Source organism: Dermacentor andersoni, chromosome 1 (genome assembly GCF_023375885.2).
Source record: "Dermacentor andersoni chromosome 1, qqDerAnde1_hic_scaffold, whole genome shotgun sequence".
Classification (NCBI taxonomy): Eukaryota; Metazoa; Arthropoda; class Arachnida; order Ixodida; family Ixodidae; genus Dermacentor; species Dermacentor andersoni.
The window spans coordinates 51,207,184-51,228,338 of record NC_092814.1 but is presented as its reverse complement, the minus strand read 5'-3'; the positions used below and the strand labels follow the sequence as shown (position 1 = coordinate 51,228,338).

The 21,155-nt window shown below is 44.0% G+C and overlaps 1 protein-coding gene and 1 long non-coding RNA gene across 2 annotated transcripts; one reads left to right on the top strand and one right to left on the bottom strand.

Moving 5' to 3' along the window:
• Positions 1-716: 716 nt before the first annotated feature.
• Positions 717-4,250, top strand: LOC129380466 (uncharacterized). The gene is made up of 2 exons (XR_008608507.2): positions 717-2,307; positions 3,545-4,250. It is a non-coding gene; the product is annotated as an uncharacterized lncRNA (long non-coding RNA).
• Positions 4,251-10,971: 6,721 nt separating this feature from the next.
• On the bottom strand, positions 10,972-21,134 carry ATPsynE (ATP synthase, subunit E). Its single transcript, XM_050193216.3, has 4 exons — positions 20,975-21,134; positions 20,417-20,471; positions 13,045-13,146; positions 10,972-11,100 (listed from the first exon to the last, which is right to left on the bottom strand). The coding sequence occupies exons 1-4, from the start codon at positions 21,017-21,019 to the stop codon at positions 11,045-11,047; spliced, it is 258 nt and encodes an 85-aa protein (XP_050049173.1). The 5' UTR covers positions 21,020-21,134; the 3' UTR covers positions 10,972-11,044.
• Between the last annotated feature and the right edge of the window lie 21 nt (positions 21,135-21,155).

Sequence of the window (21,155 nt, the reverse complement as noted above, 5' to 3'; positions counted from 1 at the left end):
CATTGTTACGGATCCAGCAGCGGAGCACTCAAACCTTTGCTTGCGCGAGTCAGCTGATCCGATAAAGCTTTCTTCTCCATTGACTGCTGTGGCGAAGTAACATCAGAATTTTTTATGTCTAGCCAGAGAAATATGGAATGTCTTCAGGCCAACTAATACTTCCGAAACCATAGCGCAGCAGGACCGGAGCCATAGCTGCTAGATTTGCGAGGCAGGCTGCCACGCAAGCATGGCAACGGCACACGGCGCAACCGTTAAAAAAACACGCGTGTTCGCCGTTACACACTGTGAAAAATATATAAAGCTTAAAAGGCTTCTTTCGTCATTTCTTCACTTGATGGCACTAGCTTCTTTACGAAAACTGTCCACTTGAAGCGGCGCGAAAACGGAAACATACGAACTATAATACGGCCGCGCACGTGTGTGTCGTCTGGTCGTGCGGCTGGTATATGCCGCGTTTCGTCGCCAGGGCGGCGTGCAACGCAATCTTTTCGACGCGCCGCCTATCCAGCGCTGGTTCCCCATTGGGGTGAGGCGAAGGGGGGGAGTCTTCTCCTGCGGCTGCTGCTTTGGTGGATCCACACGAGGGACGAAACCCGTCTTTTTCGCGACGGACGGCGTATCAGGTGACTACGCGTCACGGATTTGTGCCGTCCGCGCGTCGTCCGCGACTCCCACGGACGGAAAATGCCGAGCTATTTTTCGCAACCGGATTTTGGGGGTCGAATGCTGCGTATTTAGCCTAGCATGCTCTACAGTCTGGCAACAAAAGCGGCTTTGGGATCTTTCTGAAACAGCTTTATCGCTGCTGACACCATTCGTGTCTGTTCGCGCGCGCGACTCGCACAAGAGCGACTGAAATGAACCTGAGCGACGAGGCAACTTTGTTCTTACATCTCTTGGAGCAGTTCACCGCGTTGTGGGACATAAATCTCACCGATTACGCGGACACGAGAGCGTAACAAGACCTCTTTCGATGAAACAAGTACTCGTCATCATCCAATTAGGACAAAACAAGAGCCATTGCGGCCAACCGTCGTTTCCTTTCGATCTCCATTTTCATTCTGAGTGAAAAACACACGGAGGAAGGAAACTAAGGAGAGGCCCTGACGTCACTCTTTGTGAAGCAAAAGTGAAGCCGGAATTTGGCGTTGCTCATGGCGATGCTCCGCCTTTTGGGCCACCCTCCTCTCTTGTTTACATCTTTCGCGAAACCACGCCGCGCTGCGCGTGGTGTCGCGCGCGCTCGCGCAACATCTGGCAGAGCACGGTGCAAGTAACACAGCGCAACAAGACACGGTGACTAACGCAAACCCGCCCACTCAGCGCCTTTGCCACGGCCCGAAACCTACCAGAGCAACACGTGAGAGCGCTCAAAACCATAACAACGCCGCCATTGTGGCCCAAAAGGCGTGGCCACGGAGGAAGGAAACTAAGGAGAGGCCCTACCCCCTCCGCGCGCTAGGAGAAAAGTGTGGCGGAAATGACGTAGTAGGTTCTCATTTTCTTGCTGCTTTTTTTTTTTTTTTTTTTTTGTTGTATGGCCACGCCTTTTGGGCCACAATGGCGGCGTTGTTATGGTTTTGAGCGCTCACACGTGTTGCTCTGGTTGGTTTCGGGCCGTGGCAAAGGCGCTGAGCGGGCGGGTTTGCGTTAGTCACCGTGTCTTGTTGCGCTGTGTTACCTGCACCGTGCTCTGCCAGATGTTGCGCGTGCGCGCGCGCTCCGCGCGCGACACCACGCGCAGCGCGGCGTGGTTTCGCGAAAGATGTAAACAAGAGAGGAGGGTGGCCCAAAAGGCGGAGCATCGCCATGAGCAACGCCAAATTCCGGCTTCACTTTTGCTTCACAAGGAGTGACGTCAGGGCCTCTCCTTAGTTTCCTTCCTCCGTGGGCGTGGCCATACAACAAAAAATAAATAAAAAAGCAGCAAAAAAATGAGAACCTACTACGTCATTTCCGCCACACTTTTCTCCTAGCGCGCGGAGGGGGTAGGGCCTCTCCTTAGTTTCCTTCCTCCGTGGAAAAACACGTATGACAAAGTCTTTGTTACACCGATGGCGCCATCTAGAGTCAGTAGAAACAAGCAATCATTTTAACTTACGGCCACTGAGATCCACCCGGGCCGCGGCAACGTCTTCGAGGCCATGTTCAGCCAATACAGCCACTCAAAGCCTACACGCCGAGAATCTGAGTATGCGTCCGCGGAACAGATTGGCGCGGAGCCGTCCGTCGTGTGGATACACCATTATTACAGCGCGGCCGCGCGGGCGCCCTATCTTGAAAGCGATCTGCGACGTGGCCAAAGTGCGTGCCCGTGCGGGCCTCGTCTTCAAAGCGATTTGCGATGTTTGCAGAGTGCACCTCAGTGCCAGCGGCTTCGTATGCACAGTGCTTTCGGCGTTTCGTTCGCGTTGAAGCGAGAGATGCACGAAGGTCAATTCGATCGTTGCTGCTGCCGCGATTCCTCACTCCAGCATTTTGGCGGCGAGTTTCCGCGCTCATCGAGCGAGATGTGTTCATGTTTACCTGCGCGCGCGTGACACCGTGCTTGTTAATTTAGTTCAAACGCGTTGGCGGGCTGGTTGGTTTGAATCCATGATAAAATGTGTAAGCGCGACTGAACGAGGACGTAGAAACAGACATACAGGGACAGCGCTGTCTGTGTGTCTTTTCCTTTCTGCGTTCTCGTTCACTCGCGCTTACACATTATTATATCATTGTTAATTTAGTTAGTAAGCGAATGTTTACAAGTTTACACGGCCAATAATACTACTATCCTTACTTCGTATAGCTGTCTACTAATTGGCAGATTAGGCCGCGATCGTCGGCTTTCCTCGCGTGCTTTCACTCGCGCACACAGCATACGACGCGCGGCGTCGGTGTTATCGCCCTTGTACTTTATAAGGAATATCACGGCGACGGCAAAAATGCATCTGGAGCGTCCAAATAATTGCTATCGCAATAATAAATAAGAAGTTAATTAGCGTAAATATGTTACTTATTCAATTAAGAATTTTCGGTTTCTCATAGAAGTAATGGCCGCCTAATCAGGTAATTTAGCTCAACGGTTAGAATTGTGCGATCTACAACAGACAATTTTCAAGAATGTGGTGCAGGTAAAAAAATAGAGGAAAACATCTGGTGTACGTTTTAGTCACTGCCAACATCGTTCAGAGTCTCAAAAATTTGAAGCCTTCGTAGTTATGTTAAATTTTCTTTCCAACCTCATGCATTTTGTTCTTCGTGCCTCGTTCTATGCAGTGGTGTCACACATTATCATTGCCGTACGATATGTGCCATTTCGATTCACCTCCTGTTCTTCGTAAATATTGCGAGGTTCCTACGCGCTCTATGAGGCATTTATGTTTGATCTGTTCGGAGTCACAACTGTACAATGTGGTTGTTATGCGTTGTACCAAAAGAAATGCAAAAGTTGGCATAACTTTTTTAATTAACTGACATATGTTTTTCATATTCTAAGCGTTTGTAGAGTAAATCTCCCTCTAAATTATCCCATAATAACCTTCCTTTTACATTGCAGGCAACTGATGGAGTCCAAGCAGAAGCAAAGGGCCAGCACTAAGTTTTTGACAAAGGAAAGGTGCTGGCTGTCCGACATTCACAGAGGGCTACTGAATGTGTACGGAGATGACGCCAACAAAAGTAGCGTGCAGAGATGGATGAAAAACTTTAATGAAGGGGAAACGAGCGCGGAAGACTAACCTCGTAGTGGGAGACCGTCAACCGTGACCAGTGACACGAATCGTCATCAGCGAGTGTACAAATTGATTCGTGCACACCTAAATTTTTTCACGGATCATTCGCGGATTGGGCTCGACGTTGGCGCGAATACACCTCTTGTGATGGAGATTATATTTAGTATATTTGTATTGAGAAAGAGTTGATCTGCATGCATGTAAAAATTAAACGCATGTCAGTTAACAAAAAAAGTTATGCCAACTTTTGCACTACTTTCTGGCACAAGCTCCCCAACGAGTTCCTACATAAATAATTTGTAAGCACCTGCCTCGGATTGTTTTTGCTTAAACCCCGCTTGAAAACCGGCCATGAAAGGATTACTTTTTTCAAGGCTTGACGATTTGGTCGATTAACTAGCGAGTAAGTCATTAGTGGTCCAGTAGCAGGTAACTATTCAACCAACTTCTTCGGTTCAAACGCAGATGAAAATCAGCAGAGCGTGCCATCCGATAATATAGCAATTAATGTTGCGTGGTTGCGATCACAGAGGACAGAGAGAAAAAAAAAATGGAGTGGATTTTCAAACGCGCAGTTCGTAACGTTCGTCTCACTTTTATTAAAGTAAGCCTACACTCCAACTTACACGAGTCGTCTTTTCAGGCAAATCTTAAAACGTAAACATTGTCAAGGACAAAAATTAATAGCGCGATACATAGTAGAGGGAGCAAGACGAAACAACGCGAGCGCTATCTGCCCTGTGCATTGCGCTATTTGATTCTTGTCACTGCTACACCAACTGACCTGTGCTTCTACCGGCGATTACTGTGACGTAAACACTATGCACAAGAGTCAACATGAATTCATAGAAATACCGGAGTTGCGGTAACGACAGACCAGAAAAACAAAGGGCCCTTCCAAACGAATGGTGAGGTTTTTCAGACTACTTCGACGCCCTGCAGTTTTCTGCTTGTTGCAGATAGAACGATTGTGAACAAGCAAGAACAACTGCAGGTCCTTCTGATTAGCCTGCACCACTTGGAAACAGTTCACGGCGGTGAACGAGAAGGTGGGAAATTGTGCAGCTCAATTTCTGTGGTGAAGGCACAACTCGACACTCGAAATGAATGCCCAAGTACAGACGCGGTGTAGGCGTTATGTTTTGGCCGACTAATGTGCATCGCGAGCCTAAGTTTGACGGTCTAAACTGCACGTATGATCGGCTCCTGAGGCGTAAATAGCCCCACCACTTTCGTTGACACATCAGGCGCACGTAAGCGTGGTTTCAACGACGCTTGCGCCCGTGTGATGCGTCGTTTGCTGCGATGCTGCTTCGCACCTGTACGCCTGTCCTTCGAGCACCAAGTTGGCACGGACAGCGGAGAAGGTGCAGCAAAATCCCTGCACCTTTTGAAACGAACGGCGCTCATTAGTTAAAAACTTAGTAATTTTTTTAATTAGTCAATGATGCACGTCGTTTGTGTGTGTGTGTGTGCGTGTGTTTGCGTGCGTGCGTAAGTAATGTCCGCTCATAGACCAACTCATAGACTAGAATTGGGCTATCGCCACAGGCAATTTAAAAAAATTTTCGGAAGTGTTCGCTGAAACACTACCTCGCACACTGCTGGCATCAATCTACCTGTAGCCCCTATACACGAGACGCCAGAATCACCACCGCGGGTAGCAGCTGCAGCAGACTTCCGCAATTACGGCACCAGCAGCACAGAAACCATGCATGGCCCACAGCACGGTCGGCCAATGTTGTGCGGCTAAGCACGCGCCCGACTGCATGGGGCGTGCTTCGGAAGGCGCAGGTTCATTAAGGATATGCAATACGTACGGCGATTCCATCGCGCAATCCTTTTGCGCTTCGCTATCATTGCCGACACGGAGACCTACAATGATTCTTTTGTTGGGCTGACAGGTGCAGCATGACCATTATAAGTAATTTAGCGCAATCAAAGTGTCGTATACGTATACACGCAAGGAAGACGCACACAAGCGATATATACTTACAACTGCGCGCTTCTTATGCCTGCTTTAACACTCACAACAGCTGGCCGGCACTAATGGTAACGAAGGCGTCACACAGCTGACGCGAGTGTGACTGCCGAAAGGACTGATTTGACAAAAGGATGGCTACAGTGTCTGGATCACCGAGCGTCTTTCCACAAGCAGGCACGCCTATTGGGATGCACGCCCGTTCCGGTCACGCCACGTGCTCCAGCGCCTCGGTCACCTCCGGCTCTAAAAGACTGGCGCACGCACGCGGTTCTGCCATGTGCACCACGCGCCTACCTCCCGAGCGCTATCCCCAAGGTCGTTCGTTACAGGCAGGCATATATGAAAAGGCGGGCTGCAAATCGCCCCGCAAATACGAGTGGCGATGCGTTCGAGCGACAGTGGGCGTGTGGAGAGACGGCGACAAAGGCAATCCAGGAAAACCGCGATTCCATACACCGCCTCGATTGCCGTTATGGCTGGCAGCGCATGCAGCGCGAGGACCTGCGCCGTGTTTCGCGCGGCCACAGCGTACTCGAGGATTTTTCATCCGCTAACGAAAAAAAGAAAAAAAGAAAGGCGAATGCTTGCTGCTTTCCTTGGGCGCACGAATAATGCGATGCGCAGTTTTACCGCTCTGCACCAGTCGTGTAAACGCGTCAGTACAGCAGGGGCGAACTTACACAAGTATGTCAATGCCGTCACCGAGAGTTAAGCCCTCGTGTCGCACCCTTGCAAAAGCTGGGTTGTAAAGTAGTGGAGAGATGTAAAAAATGCAAAATTAAAAAAATATATATATGGAGTTTTACGTGCTGAAACCACGATCTGATTATGAGGCACGTTGTAGTGGGGGGCTCCGGAAATTTGGACCACCTGTGGTTCTTTAAAGTAAAGCTAAATCCAACTACACAGGCATTTTTCACATTTCGCCTCCATCGAAATGCCGCCGCCGTGGCCGGGGAAAAAAAAAATGCAATCACGTGGGTGCCAGTGCTATTGTTAAAATTTTGTGGCTGCGCCCACTGCACTGGATCAGTGCGTCTATGGCATTGTGCCGGTGAACGTGGGATCACAGCGATGGGTATTAGATTCCACATTCCTTTTGTTACGGAACACAGTAAAACGCAAGTACTTAGATTTACCCTACATGATTAAAAAATTGGCCACATGATTTCATTACGGTGCGGAGGGTAGAAGATTCGTGGGCCGCTAATCAAGTCGAGTTTTGGAGGAAAAAGCGCAAGTAGAGCAAGGGCTGCAAATGTGAGACCCGCTGACCCTAGTGCGTAAGCACACCAAGATAGCTAAGCTTTACGTAACTCTCCCCCTTGCCGTGATGAGCTAAGTATTTACAATGTATGCAGCCTGATGCAAATTTGAAGCCAACAAGGGGAGCAGCCATAATCATAGTGGCAAAATATTTCTACTCAACACGGTGCGAGAAAGGCATAAAATCAAACGAAAGGTTGCACTTATTCTCTGGGGGTAGCCGCAAGTGGGTTGCTCTATTTCTTGGTTGCCAATCACTTCACCTGCCTATGAGGTTAGCTGAAGAAACAGGATGCAAACTGGATGTAAAAGCGAGACTTTTAAAAAGGCAGTGAAAAATTGGAACAGTGCATGTTTTTACAAAGCTCCCACTGGCTTGGTTCTACACAGAGCACGAGCCTTTTTTACTGTTCTGGAATATATTCTAGATGAAACACTTATTGTGCTCAACACTTGTTCTCCACCGTAACTTATTGCTACAAGACATGTGGCACCAAGCTGAGTAAGATTGTGAATCAAGACATCTGCTGCTATTGCTGGTGTGGACTGCATTAGTCCAGCTCCACCATTAATATGCCATCGTCCCTCTGGAAAACCTTTTTTTTATAACCACCTTAGGCAGCACGTGGCAATGTTAGTGTTTTCGACCATGACACTGAAGCAGAAGTGCTTGTTCAGTGGTCGCCAAATGGTCCACTAGAGCTAGCAGGGCTGATGGAGATATACAGTACATTGGGAGAGTGGGTTTGCTGTGCAGTGGAGAAACACAAGAGACAGCTGTCATAATGCAGGGTTTCTCTCCCAAGTCCTACAATGGCTGGCACAGAGTGGTGACAGTTTGTACCTAAGGAGCACTACTGCGAGCAGGCAACAAAGTTTTCATTATTTGAAATGCCTGCAGCTCAACTATTGCTGCACCTTTTAAGAATACCTGTGGAGAATGTTTGTTGGATGCTACTTTGCATGGTGTTACAAAGCAAAATTTTTAACTATGTACAGTTTTGATTTTTGACATCAGTTTTCTTTTTTCTCTCATTGAACTTGCACACCTGTGAACAGGCAAGGAGAAAATCAGAAAAGTATTTTCATCACATGCCACACGAATGTACAGGGTTATCTACACTGACACACAGAGCCATACTACTACAAATGACTGCATCCTGCCAAGCAAGGATCCCTACCCCCTCAGTAGTCATCTATGAAGAGCAATATTACTACTTTAAGCAGTTCACCTGAAAACCCACACATTACCCACCACCCCCTGGCCTTTTCTCGATAAACATTACAACTTTCTTTGTGACACAAGGTTATTATTCAGACTATAGCAAAGCTTTCTGATCTGGTATGTTCCAACATGACCAGAAGAATTAGCACAAATGTTATTGCAAATTCCTCTGCATTTTAAAAAGTAATTCGCTTACAGATCACACTGGCACAAAGGGCAGTTCTGCAGTGGTTCATCAACAATGAGCATGCCACAAGAACAGCCAAGGTAAGCAAGTGCATGGACAGGAAGGAGAGCTCGTAGTGTAAACAGATAGAAAAGGGATCACGAGAAGGACTTCCCCGACTTCATGACCAAAGAACATGCATTCTTAAGAGGAAGCTTTAGCTCGGGCCCAACTCCGACACGGCCTATTCAAATACATGTAAAACGCAAAAACGTTTTTCTGAGATAACCCCTGGACTGATTTGAATGAAATTTGTTGCATTTGAGAAAGTTAAGTTCTAGTGCTGAGAGAAGCGAAATTTCGATTTAGGGCCTGAATTTTGTTGAAAAGATTTTCAAATATTCGACCGTTTGAAAAAAACAGAAGCATGAAGTTTACAAATTCATAGCTCTGCATCAAGAACAGATATCGCGGTTCTGTAAAAGCATCCATTAGATCATTCAAAGCGGACAAAATCGATGTCATTTTGCATCTTACGTGAATTTGTTACATTGGTTACAAGGGTTCTGCAAAAGCTGTATTTCTATAATACTAAATTTTTTTATATTCATGTGCAACATATCAATTTTGTCCGCTTTAGATGTACTATTATATGTGATTCACAGAATTGTATTCCCCTTCTTTGTTGTTGAGTTACAGAGTTGTAAACTTCGTTTCGTTTTTTTTTTTAAATTTTAGATTTTTGCCGATATTTAATAAAATATTTACGACCTAACTCAAAAATTCGAAACCAACGGTCACTAGATTTTAAGTTTTTTTTTTAAACGCAACAAATTTCATCAAGTTTGGTGCAGTGGTTACCGAGAAAAACGAATTCTCCTTTTACATGTATGTAGATAGGAGCACTCGAGCTAAAGCTTCCTCTTAAAGGGCAACTGCGACAAAATTTACAACTCTGTTAGAAGCCTTACTTTTGATAGTGTAGATACAAAGCAGCCTCCACGCAAAATTTTGCACTTGAAATACAAGCGAAGGCAATTAAAAAAGCTGGCAAAAATTGGCGTTACTGATACTGAAACTCCCAAGATTTGCCACCATTACCGCTCAGCATAAATGGCACAGAACCAAGAATGTTGAAAGCCAGCATTCACCTGTGCATCCAAGTCCAAGTGCAACAGCGAAATCAGCCATGTGCTCAGTTCTGGGATCTACATAGTATCTGGATACTACCAGACACTCACGTTGTCTGGCAAGATGCTCTTCAAAGGTTAATATTAAAAATTGGCCAATTACTAGCCTTGCAGTTTTGGCAAGATTACTATATAATACTTCACTCTTAATACTCAACAGATTTAGCAAAACAAACTATTGCAGTTGGCTTCTGCCATTGATTATATCTTAGCACATAACTACCATACTTTCTTAAACATAATGCCTCTGCAATCCAAGGATGCAAGAGCTAGTAAAAAAATTTGTGCTCAAAGGCATCCTCTTTGATCTCGAACATAGGCTGCTGCCATTTTAGCTGATGTGGTAGCTCTGCAAACAGGCTTGAAAGAAAATTAAAATTTTTTAGAGGGCAGCAACAAGACTAGCATCTTGGATGACAGCATGAACGGCTCCACATATTAAAAAAAGAAAATACGTATTCTGGGGGTTGACATGATAAAACCACGATCTGATTATGAAGCACACTGTGGGATTCTCAATTAACTTCGACCATCTGGGGTTCTTTAATGCGCCCATAATGCAAGGGACATGATCATTTTTGCATTTTGCCCCGATTGTAATGTAGCCGCCGTGGCTGGGATTTGATCCCACAACCTTGTGCTTAGCAGCGCAACACCATAGCCGCTAAGCCACATCGGCGGGTTCCACATATAGTGATAGCACGAATGACCATTGCGGAATGTGGTGATGTTGGGTAGCAGTTCATCTTACCAGCCATACATTTCTTCCTGCATTTTAAATGCTTAGGATTGTTTATTTCCAAATTTTACTAGTGCAAAAACTACATATTTTGCCTAGTCTTTGCAACATTTTGCTTTGAATCTAAGCAGACTTCCCTACAATGGCCATTATGGGCATGAAGAGAAAACAAGCGGTTTTATTCAAGTAAATAAAGAACTTTCCCTGCGAATTTCTCACAAAATTATTTTGTTAGTGCAAGGGGTGAAATGCGTTAAGGAATTAGCGACAAACTTCAAATCATTCAGTCATGCAACCCACTATTTGCATCAGCATGAATGTGTAAATTTCCTACACAAAGTAAAATTTCAATGCAGACACAGAAAGGTCAGTAATGACAGCAGTGAATGCAGTATGTACATAGCAGTGCAGCTTTTGCTATGGGTGAATAGCTGCTTTGACTATTTTAAAAAGATGGTGGATCTGTCTATGCAAGAACAGTCCCTCAGCCTGCCAGATACATGCAGATCTGGATTCAATACAAAAGCCATTATAGCTGCTTTGGATACATTGTGGATAAAATTACCATCCAACTGTGAGGAGTACTCAAATGGACAAGTCAGAGATGGCACTAAGGAAGGAGAATGCATTTCACACAAAAACAGGCACTTCAAAAAGTCAATGAAGAGTGGTAACGCAGCAGTCTAAATAAAACAGTTTTTAATGCTTCAGTATGACACAACTATGGGAACCCGAGAATATAGGCCACACGCTTCTCAGAAGTTGGGAGGGACTGGAACACCAACGTCTTTCGCCAGACTGATCATTTCCTCTGGAAAAACAACACCAAAGAATGATGGATACCTTCCTACTGCAGCAAGGGCAGAGCAGACTCAACCAGCCATTTTGCAGGGTGCAAATGGTGCTCACATGAAGTGCATACTGGGTGCAACAAACTCAACAAAAGAGTGAACATTCTTAAAGTGGAGTGAAGCAGACACGTGGTTTGTTCATTTTCAGCTCAGCACTGTCCCATAAGTTTCCCTATATATTTTTTTGCATTTCGTCTTTGACACACAAGAATTCAGAATGCCTCGACTTATTACACGTGGTTAAAGAGGCACGGTACATGTACCCATATTTCATGGCATTTACCTGTACCAACCATTACTACCTCATCTGTCAAAAGGATGATCACACTTTCCACAGCACCCCGAGTGTAATATGGTAAGAGTTCATGTAGTGCCTTTGCAATGAGCACACAAAGCAGTTTTCAGCTATCACTGTGGTGGTGCAATTTCTTTGTGAAAAATGCCAATTCAAGAAAGCAGAGCATGCAAAATACAAATGCTGAGGCCCTAATGATAAAACATGCAACTACAGCTAACAGCAGGAAAAAACAAGCTCAGGTACATTTTACATGGAGTAGCAATATACTGCGAGGCTTTTAAACTTTTCAATATGCCCAGTGTTATCAAGTTACATGAGGGTGTACATGACACTGGTCTGTTCATCATCCCTGAAAGCATGTACCATGCAACTTATGAAAGGAACTGAATTATTTAGCATCCTGAGCACATAGCCTGGGTTTGAGTGTAAGCATCGTTTGCCTACACAGGGCTGCAGCATATATCCAGACTTTCAGCTGCATGCTAAGGCAGTCAATAAATTCACATTTCTTGGTGCATCACTTTTTTGAAAACTTAAAGGAGCCTTGAACACCTTTTCTCGATCCTGAGTGACACATGGTATGAGTGTGGCACCACTGAAGAAATATATTCCTAACTGAATTTCTGAAAAGAACCTAACATAAACAGGGATATCAGGTAAATCAGCTCTGCAGAAGCTCGTAAGATGGAGGAAAGTTCATGGAGGGAAAAAAAATTTGTCATCCTGAACCAGGATGAATTTTCCTTGAACTGTGAAGCTTTCTAAGAAACCTGTATGGGTTTCTTTTGTAGCATGGTGCTACAGTCAGATGACAATTTTCTCCCTTTTTTGAAGATATCAGGAGTGCAACGTTTACATTCCCCATTCACCCTCAGCTCATCCACTTCCCTTAGCTTGGTGCCAGTAGCTATGTCCTGTCTGTCACACTTTTTTCTTTTCTCTACAAGGCACACTTATAGTAGTACCCTTTCAAGCTGGACCTCTGACAAAGATGCTTGAGAGTGACAAAGAAGGGGCAATAGGACTAGCAAACACATCAATGACCACCATTTTTGCATTATCCGTGACAGATCTGGAAGAATGTGCGTGTGAGTGATCTGTGGTCTAAAATGATCACCCAATGCACGATGCCTATGGGCTGCTGATACATGGTGTCTGCTGGCAGTCGGCGAGCAGCTCTAAAACTAGAGAGAGAAACCCTATCTTCGAGAACAAGGGGAGTTATCTTTATGCGATACTACTTGATAGCTGCTCATCCCACGTAAAACTACAAAACCTGGCTACAACATTCACAGCTATGTGCTCTACATAGAAAAACTTCCAAGTTCAAGAGGTGGTTTAAAGCTCCTTTAAGTATGTAGAGGGTCGGTATAATGTAATGATTCTCTTCCAATTCTTTTCTTTTTCATGCTTTGTCAGCAGTTTAAGTGCCACCCTGCCTAGATTATCCCCAAGATTGGTTAGTTATGAGCTGTGGATGATAAAGGAATAAAATCACTTGAAGGAATTGCATTAAACTGGCCCTGTGTTTCATTAATTCGTGGTAATGTTCACAATATGTCACATTCCCCCTGTTTCCATGGTGCTTAGAGAAGAAAGTTGTTACCCCTTTGTAGTTTCTTTTTCTCTGCTTCCTTCTTGGACTTGAGCATCTCCATCTGCTGGGCTTCATACTCGCGAATCTTTGTTTCCTTGCGAGACAGTCGCCCTGTAGATGAAAATAGCAAGAAATTGCTCTCAAAGTTGCAAGATATCAAATGAAATGGCCACATTGCAGATTAGATGCTTTGGCAGCAGAGAATCAAGTTTTATTCAATAAAAGATACGAGATGGGAAGAAAGTCTTATGCAAGTGACAAGAATGGCACCATGCAGTAGTGGTAAAAACAAAACTAACAGAAGAATACAAGGGCTAATAAAACAGCACTTGTAGCATTAGAAGAATAACATAAAAGAAACTGTCAATTAGTTTGAAGAACACTTCGAAATCCTCTCCATGTGTTGTTGAACAAGGCAGTCCAATCAAATACCCACACTAACTAAATGAGCCACACTACAATGCTTAGCATTTTTACCACATTAGCCATTTGTCCTTGTCCTTTTAGGACTACTTTGTTTTGTTTATGGTCACACTCCTAAAGGGACACTAAAGAGGAACACAGAGTTGAGCAGCTGTACTAAATTGAGCTAAAGCAGTAACAAAACAGCGGCTCTTACCACAAGAGCAGGCTTGATAAGGTACAAAATGTGCAAAAACGTATGGCAGATGGCACTTTCACCTTGAAGCTCCTGCAGACTCACTTTGATGTTATGGATTTTAGCAACTAATAGTGCTAGGGTACAGTTCATTGTTGATCAGTTAAGTACTCAGTTGTCGAGATAAATCTGGAGCTTTTTCACATTCAGGCTCGCAACAACGTAGCGAAAGTAACAGGACACATTTGCCCTAAGCTGCAACAACATTTACAACGAATAACAGGACAATAAGCAAGTCTTGTCTTGCTCAACAAAGAGTTGCAAATATGACAGAAGGGCGATAATATTTCAATCGCTACGTGCTGGGAAGACACCCCAGCAAATTATCACATGGCTTGGCTACAACAAAAACAAGTGTACAGCATTACTAAGACTTTCACAGAATGCACCATACAGAAAGATGTATGTCACCGTGGACCGAGCCAAGCACAGAAAGCAATAGATAGCAAAAGAACAGCGGCATTCTCCCGGTGATTGAAGAAGAAAATAGATTAAGACCCTGGGCTCAGCATGAACAGCCTCGCAAAAGCAATGGGTGTGGCGAAGTCCACAATCAGCTAGGCAGTACGTGAAGACCTACAGTAGACATCCTTTATAATGAAAAACTACCAACTGTTAACTGAGAAGAACAAGCTCTAAAGGAAGGTGAACACCCAGGCTCTCCTGAACGACCTGAAGCGCACTAGCGCTGGCTTTCTCAGGTTCTTCCTAGACAAAATGTACTTAACTTTTAAGACAGGGCGGTGAACAGCCAAAACGACCTCTAAATATGCCTGAATGTGGCCGACGTAACAACCGCCATGCACACCAAATTTGCTGCCTCTGTGATGCTGTTGAATGTGGTGAGCACTGAGGCTGACATCATGGCGCCCGATTTTTTAAAAATGATCTGAGGGTGAGTTCGGACAGCTATGTCAACTTGTTGGAGATGGCTGTGAAGTCCTGAATGGACAGGGTGGCTGCTAGAAGAAAGTATGTGTTCCAGTAGGACTCAGCTCTGGCGCACAAGGCAAGGAAGACAACAGTGGCATTATAATAACGTGCCCTACCACTGGTTTCACAACTTGCAGCCCCCTTCCAGCCCCGACTGCAACCCGCTTGACTGCTACATGTGGGGCTTCGTTGAGGCAAAGGTCAGTGCAAAACACCACAATACCAAAAATGCCCTGAAGGAATTCATAAAGCAGGTGATCATGAACCTGGACAGAAAGGAGGTGAACCATGCCTGGAGCCATTTCAGGTCCAGGCTTGAGAAGGCTGTGGCAGCTTATGGAGGTTACATTGACTAGCTCCATTTGACAAGGTCTTTTCTAACTCTACAATGTACAAATATATACACTGATCTCTCCCTTTTATTTTAGATGTTCTTCTTTGTATAGTAAATTTTCGTGATTTACCTTGACGACCTGGTACATTGCATTCTGAGGAAGCCAAGTAAGCCTAGCAAATTAAAAAAAAACTTTACCTGCGCCAAATTTTGGCCAAAATGCGAGAAGACAGTGAAATTGATGACATCACACTGAGGTACCAACACTGAGGCTTTGGCATGAAAATTAATATGTTTGGTCTCCATGTCTCTGCTAGTTAAGTAAATGCCAACGGACTCCTGAACAGTTGAAATGGATTTAGCGTTGCACTTCTATGTCCCAGCAAGATTGACGGAGTGGACAAAGCATAGCCACAGATTAAAAGCAGCAACATTACACAAGCAGCCTACAAGGGGAGAGGGGGAACCAACGAATTTCATAAACGTTGTTCTAGGCATATACTTGCACTTTCAAAAACATCAAACGATGACACTGCCGGGAAGAAAACAGTGTTACATGCCTTTGAAGGAAACTTACCTGCTTCTACAATGTACATATAGACCCATATATAAAAGCCATGTACAGTCAAATGCCTCCCCAGTGAAATGACCTATATGATGAAGGATTGATCATGTCCCAACTGAATTCCTATCTTTTGTATGTATTGTGAAGGCAACAATGAATTTGCCTGTACAATAAAGGAACTCGGGCGTCTATGGCGGCTGATTTGTCCCTCTACAATGAACATCCCATATATTGGTACCACCAGTACCCTCTGCAGACTTCACCAAGGTCTGCTCTGCACCAGCGCTAATGGCAGTGCTAGCGACGCACTTGGCAAGCATGCCGATATCACTAGTAGTCCTGCTGCACTGCTCCAAGGATCACTCAACTCATATGCTGCTTATGGTAATGCATAAACAGGTGTGACAACTGATGAATGCGTCGCAGTTGATGACATGAAGGTGTAATCATAACTGATTACCAACATCATCTTCAAAGCCATCAGGGATGGAAATGGCCAAGGAAGTTTTGGAGCAGCTCTGGGAGCAGCAAATTTTGCACTTTGAAGCAGGTTTGTAACATGAATTGTACATTTTGGAGCAGCTTGCTAAACGTCAATATGAGAGAAATACAGGCATGTGAAGATATTGTGTTCCTCACATAACTTTGCAGAATACTATAAGGTTACAAAAGATCAGTTCTGCGGAAGCCCGCAAGGCGAGCAAAATTTATGATAGGGAATAATTGTCATCCACCTGACTGCAGCATGAAGCTACAAAGGAAGCCTATACAGGTTTCTCAGAAACCAACATTAAATTACATACCGGATGTGCTAACTAAATGTGGCCAGGAAAATATACCCGAGGGCTTTTCGTGAACAGGACTGACAGGCTTGTTTTATAGCTAGTTGAGTTTTTTTTTTTTTTCATTGTGAACAAGCAACTAATATTTAATTTTAATGAACTAACATTTATTAAGGCTGATTCTTGGGCTAGTTGGTACGGATTACTCACAATGGCAAAGCCTTTAGCGCAATTCAAAATGACAGGGACATGACAGGGACACAGGACAGCGCTAACATTTATTACCTTACTTATTTAATAAGTTGCCAATGCAAATGTAGTGGAATATGCCAAGAAATGACCGATAACAGCGTATATAGCAACCTAGGTCTTGTGTGGTCCTTTCTTCCGACAAAAAAAGAAAAAGCCTGCGAATAATTTTTTAAAATCCATGTTACCTGTCCCCGCACTAGTAATATAAGTGGTCTCAGATGTAAACATTGTCATCAGTGCATCTTGTATATTACAAACATGCAAATGTGGGTCACGGTCTTGTAATGATTTGCTTTTCAAAGTCACTAGAGCTCGTTACTTCACATTCAATAGGGACTGAAGATGCACGCGAAAAACTGCCGACGCGGCGAGAAAAAACGGCCGCTTGTTCCCAGTGTCCCTATTTGATGAGGTCTGCATAAAGATTAATGCAACCTTTGGCGTGCACAAGTGATGTCACGGTCACAGCTGGTTTCAGTCAAGATAGTGGAGTACAGCAGAATAAATGTGAAGTGACACACTGGTCATTGCATGTTTGCCAATATTTCACATCGCTTGCCGAGAAAAAGCTCCAAGATATTTTTGAAAACAATGAAGGGATAAAAACGTTCACTGGCTTTCTGGTTTGCATAATCGACCACTATATTGAATAAGCTCGAGTCGGGCTTATTCATGGTTCTGTCACAGGCACCATAAAGCCAATGTAAAATGGCATCTGATATTTTGTGCACCGAACGATGGTTCATCAAAATTTTAAAACTCAATCTGTGCTCGTCGCATCGTGAACATTGTTGTCACGAATACAATTTCGGAGGTTTGCGGTTTCGCCAATCGTTTAATTATGACCGCAATCTGGCCACTAAGGTTGACTGAATATGAAACTTTACATCTTTGGTTTGCATTCTACGGTGGCAAGAGCCCGATTTTGTGTGGTGTGGCCTGGCGAAAAATAGTGCAGCCTGCGTGCAAATTTGAGTGATGATTACGGTTGCCATTGGATATTTGTGACCAAGTTTTATGAAAGCAAGCAGGTTGTTTGTCGGCGTGCCACACTATCATCCCGGTAACCGGACGTTGTGCACGTGCGAAATAGATTTAGAACGTCACATGCACAGCGTTCGCCATTAATCGATGCAGATGTACCAGCAGCACGTAAAATCAAACACTAAAATTATAAAACTGATGAACTACAAACTGAGCAGGCTGTACAACCTTATACATTCAACGCAGCTCTCCCTCCCGAGTGCCCCACGAAATGAGTGCCAGTTCAAATCATCACAAAACGGTTTTCATTTTCTTGTGGCCTAACTACAATTATGCCACCAAACACACCCACACTCCAAAGACGCCGACGCTGAAACGGATTGCTTAGGCTTGGAATGCAGAACTAAGGGCTAGCCAACGCATGTTTATGGCTGTGTGGTTACAGCTGAACATGTATATCCTGCTAAATTTGCCAACTTCAATTGAAATCAGTGTTTTGGCACAGGTTGGCACAGCTCGATGGTTTGGCATAAGATGGCACAATTGGCGCAGCACTTCCATCCCTGAGCCATCTGAAGTGGAAAGGACGCAAATGTCAATGAAGGCAATAGCAGCAGTCGACGATCCACTTCACTTTACTTTGCTAGCTCCTGCGTTGTACCGTGGAGCATACTGTGAACCCCTAGGGGCAATAATTAAGGTTTGGATGCAGTCATATAGTCTGTTAGACAAAGTGTGCACAAATTACAGCCTGTATTGATTTTATGTTAAATAAGGTTTTCTTTTGTTGGACATGCACAGCCTGTGCTACTGCGAGCAGTATGGTATGTGACCTTTACAACAAAGCAGCCCGAATAACAAAGGATTTTGGAGGTCCCGAGCACTTCGTTATAAAGGCATTTGACTGTACACATTTATGCAGGAAAGCAGGCTAGAGTGCATTTCTGGTGATGGTTAGGTTGTTTATTTTGTTACGCCACCCCCCCCCCCTCCCAAAGAAAACAAAAGCAAAAACAATTGCAGTGTATTACTGCGTGAAAATTCAAGAAGGAACTGGTGAATAAAAGAATGTGGCTAAGACTGTATAGAAGCAGAAGCTGTACATACAAGGGCAAATCAGAAAGTTCTTGCCCCTATATTTCTTTTAGCCAAATTATGGCTGTGAATGTGAAGTCAACATATCCATTCCCAGCAGTGGACCATTCTTGGACCGGCCTGGCCTTATCTGCCAGTAGCTCCGCGGCATGGGAAATGCATCCCACATATGGGAAATGTGTCTAGCTTTGAGAAGTGTGAGGTGGTGGTGTTGAAAGTTCACAAAAGGCCATGAAGCCAAGACAGCATTTCGAAGGTGGTTCCAGTCAGCTGCCACAGGGGCACCTCAAATTCAGTGCTGCGAAGGGACAAATGTCTGAACCGGTGTGGGGACTATGTGGAAAAATAGTGTAAGGCATATAGAATAGTACATATTTGTAATTACCTGTATGTACCTTACTTTGGCTAATAAAAGATAGAGGCAAAGACTTTCTGATTTGCCCTTGTAGTTGAACAGACTTTATATAAAAGTTGTATAAGCATTTTAAATAAACATAAATCGGGAAAATTCAAAGGTACTTTCAAATTCTTTTAAACATTAAGCATACCACAAATTGTTTATTGGCTTAAATGGTATGACCATGCAAACTTGTCAATACTGACTTGTATATTCTTAAATGATTTATAATAAATGACAGGGCTGAGAATTGTAGTGCAATGCCAAGAAGGCACCATGCCCTGTATGAGAGTTTTCTAAATGAAATCAAGATGCATCAAGTAGTTCATATACCTTCTAGCTTATTGAGAAGTAAAAAGAGCTGTTTTTGCCAGCACCTGCAGTTGGCAGACATTGAAGCACAAGCCATGTGCCTCCATGTTTATGCCTGTACCAAAGGACCAACCCCTACGTTTTTCTTGTGATGTGACAAGAAAAAATGACAAATGGCTTCCATGCACATTTCCTGCACTCTAAGCAGGAATGATGCACAGCTTTTAGGCCCCACTGCCCCCAGTGCAATTTTTTTATACATGCTGCTGTCTATTGAACTAACAAGGTATTTCATGAGTTCCCTGCTGTGGCTGTAGCTTAGTTTACCAACGTCAATGCAAATGATCAACAGATGTTCAAAGCACCACACACAGTTGATTGAGCCCTATCAATATTAATCACAACTTCAAGTGCTCCATGTAACCAGGGCATTACAAATGACTTGGCAACAGTAATCACAATGATACTGTGAACTTGTTTAAAGTAAGCTAGTAAAACAAATGAATACTTTGCAAGACTGTGTTGGAAAGTATTCACACTGATTCAGTCTTGATTAAACATTCCCCAATAGATAAGCATTGAATGAGAACCTGCCATGGCTCTAACAAACAGCTTTGTCACCAATAGTGGAACAGTATAATCATCAAATGAAGGCTGGTAGTAAGATAAAAATTTCAGCAAAACTAAACATTTAAAGAAAACTGGCACGCATTTGAAATGTGTAGTAAAGGCTATAGGAAACTGGGAGGGGGACAGTGTGCAAAATAAAATATTTCACTTTTCCGCTTGAAAGTAATGTAACCAGCCACTGAATGCATTTTTCTACGAAAATTATATACATCTAATGAATAGGCAGACGATGACGCTAAATGTAAAAACGGGAGTGGTGCATTCAATTCATGCAATAAATGTGGTATTGCGAACAACACCGGTAAAGACTACAAGACTACAGAACGAGCAGAAATGCAAAGATCCTTGCAAGAGCCACAACGGTAGGGGCAGTACGATTGATTCTTATCAAATAAATGACTTTGGACAAAGTGCACTGGACTCCACGAGGTAAACTCACTGTAGTTAAAGGCTCCATAAAAAATTCCAGCGGTTAGGAAACCCCACCGGCAGGCCTGCAAAGGGACAAAAATAAGTAAACGACATGTGCTGCTCAACAATTACGTACACACTGCTTCACATGAACGGTCACATTTATAAGACTTCTGCTACGTTTTCTCAAGATGTACTGTTCATACATAGACACAAAAGAAAACATTCGACTTTTCAGCGCACACTTTGAAGATAGCCAGGCGACACACACACACACACTATCAATTTTAGAAAGCAACAAGACATAAGCACATAAACCTAAAATACATAAGCTTGCTTATGCGAGCTATGGGCCCATGGACTTACGCCGACATCAACAGAAAGCAACGTTTAAGAATGCATAACTGGCGATACTAACGCTGCATCAAACGCGAAAGGCATCGGGGTGATCTTAAGTTCACATTATTTTTTTTTTTTTGTGCGAGCTAAGAAGTCACATAGAGACCTATCGTTTGACCTCTGATGTCCTGAAGGCATGCTTACACGGTCTTAAACGCGGTTAGTTTATGGCAAAAGAAGTAATTACCCTGATGAAAGGTGACACAGAAACTGGAGGGGCTAACTCAACCATCTTTTCCTTGCTTGAAATAGACAGCTCAATTCACCGGAAAGTTTTCAACGAAGACGGACTTAAAAACCGGGCCCGACCGATGGAGAAAAGCCTGCTAAGGCCGCAAAGGGCTAGCTCGCGAGCATATCAATATTTC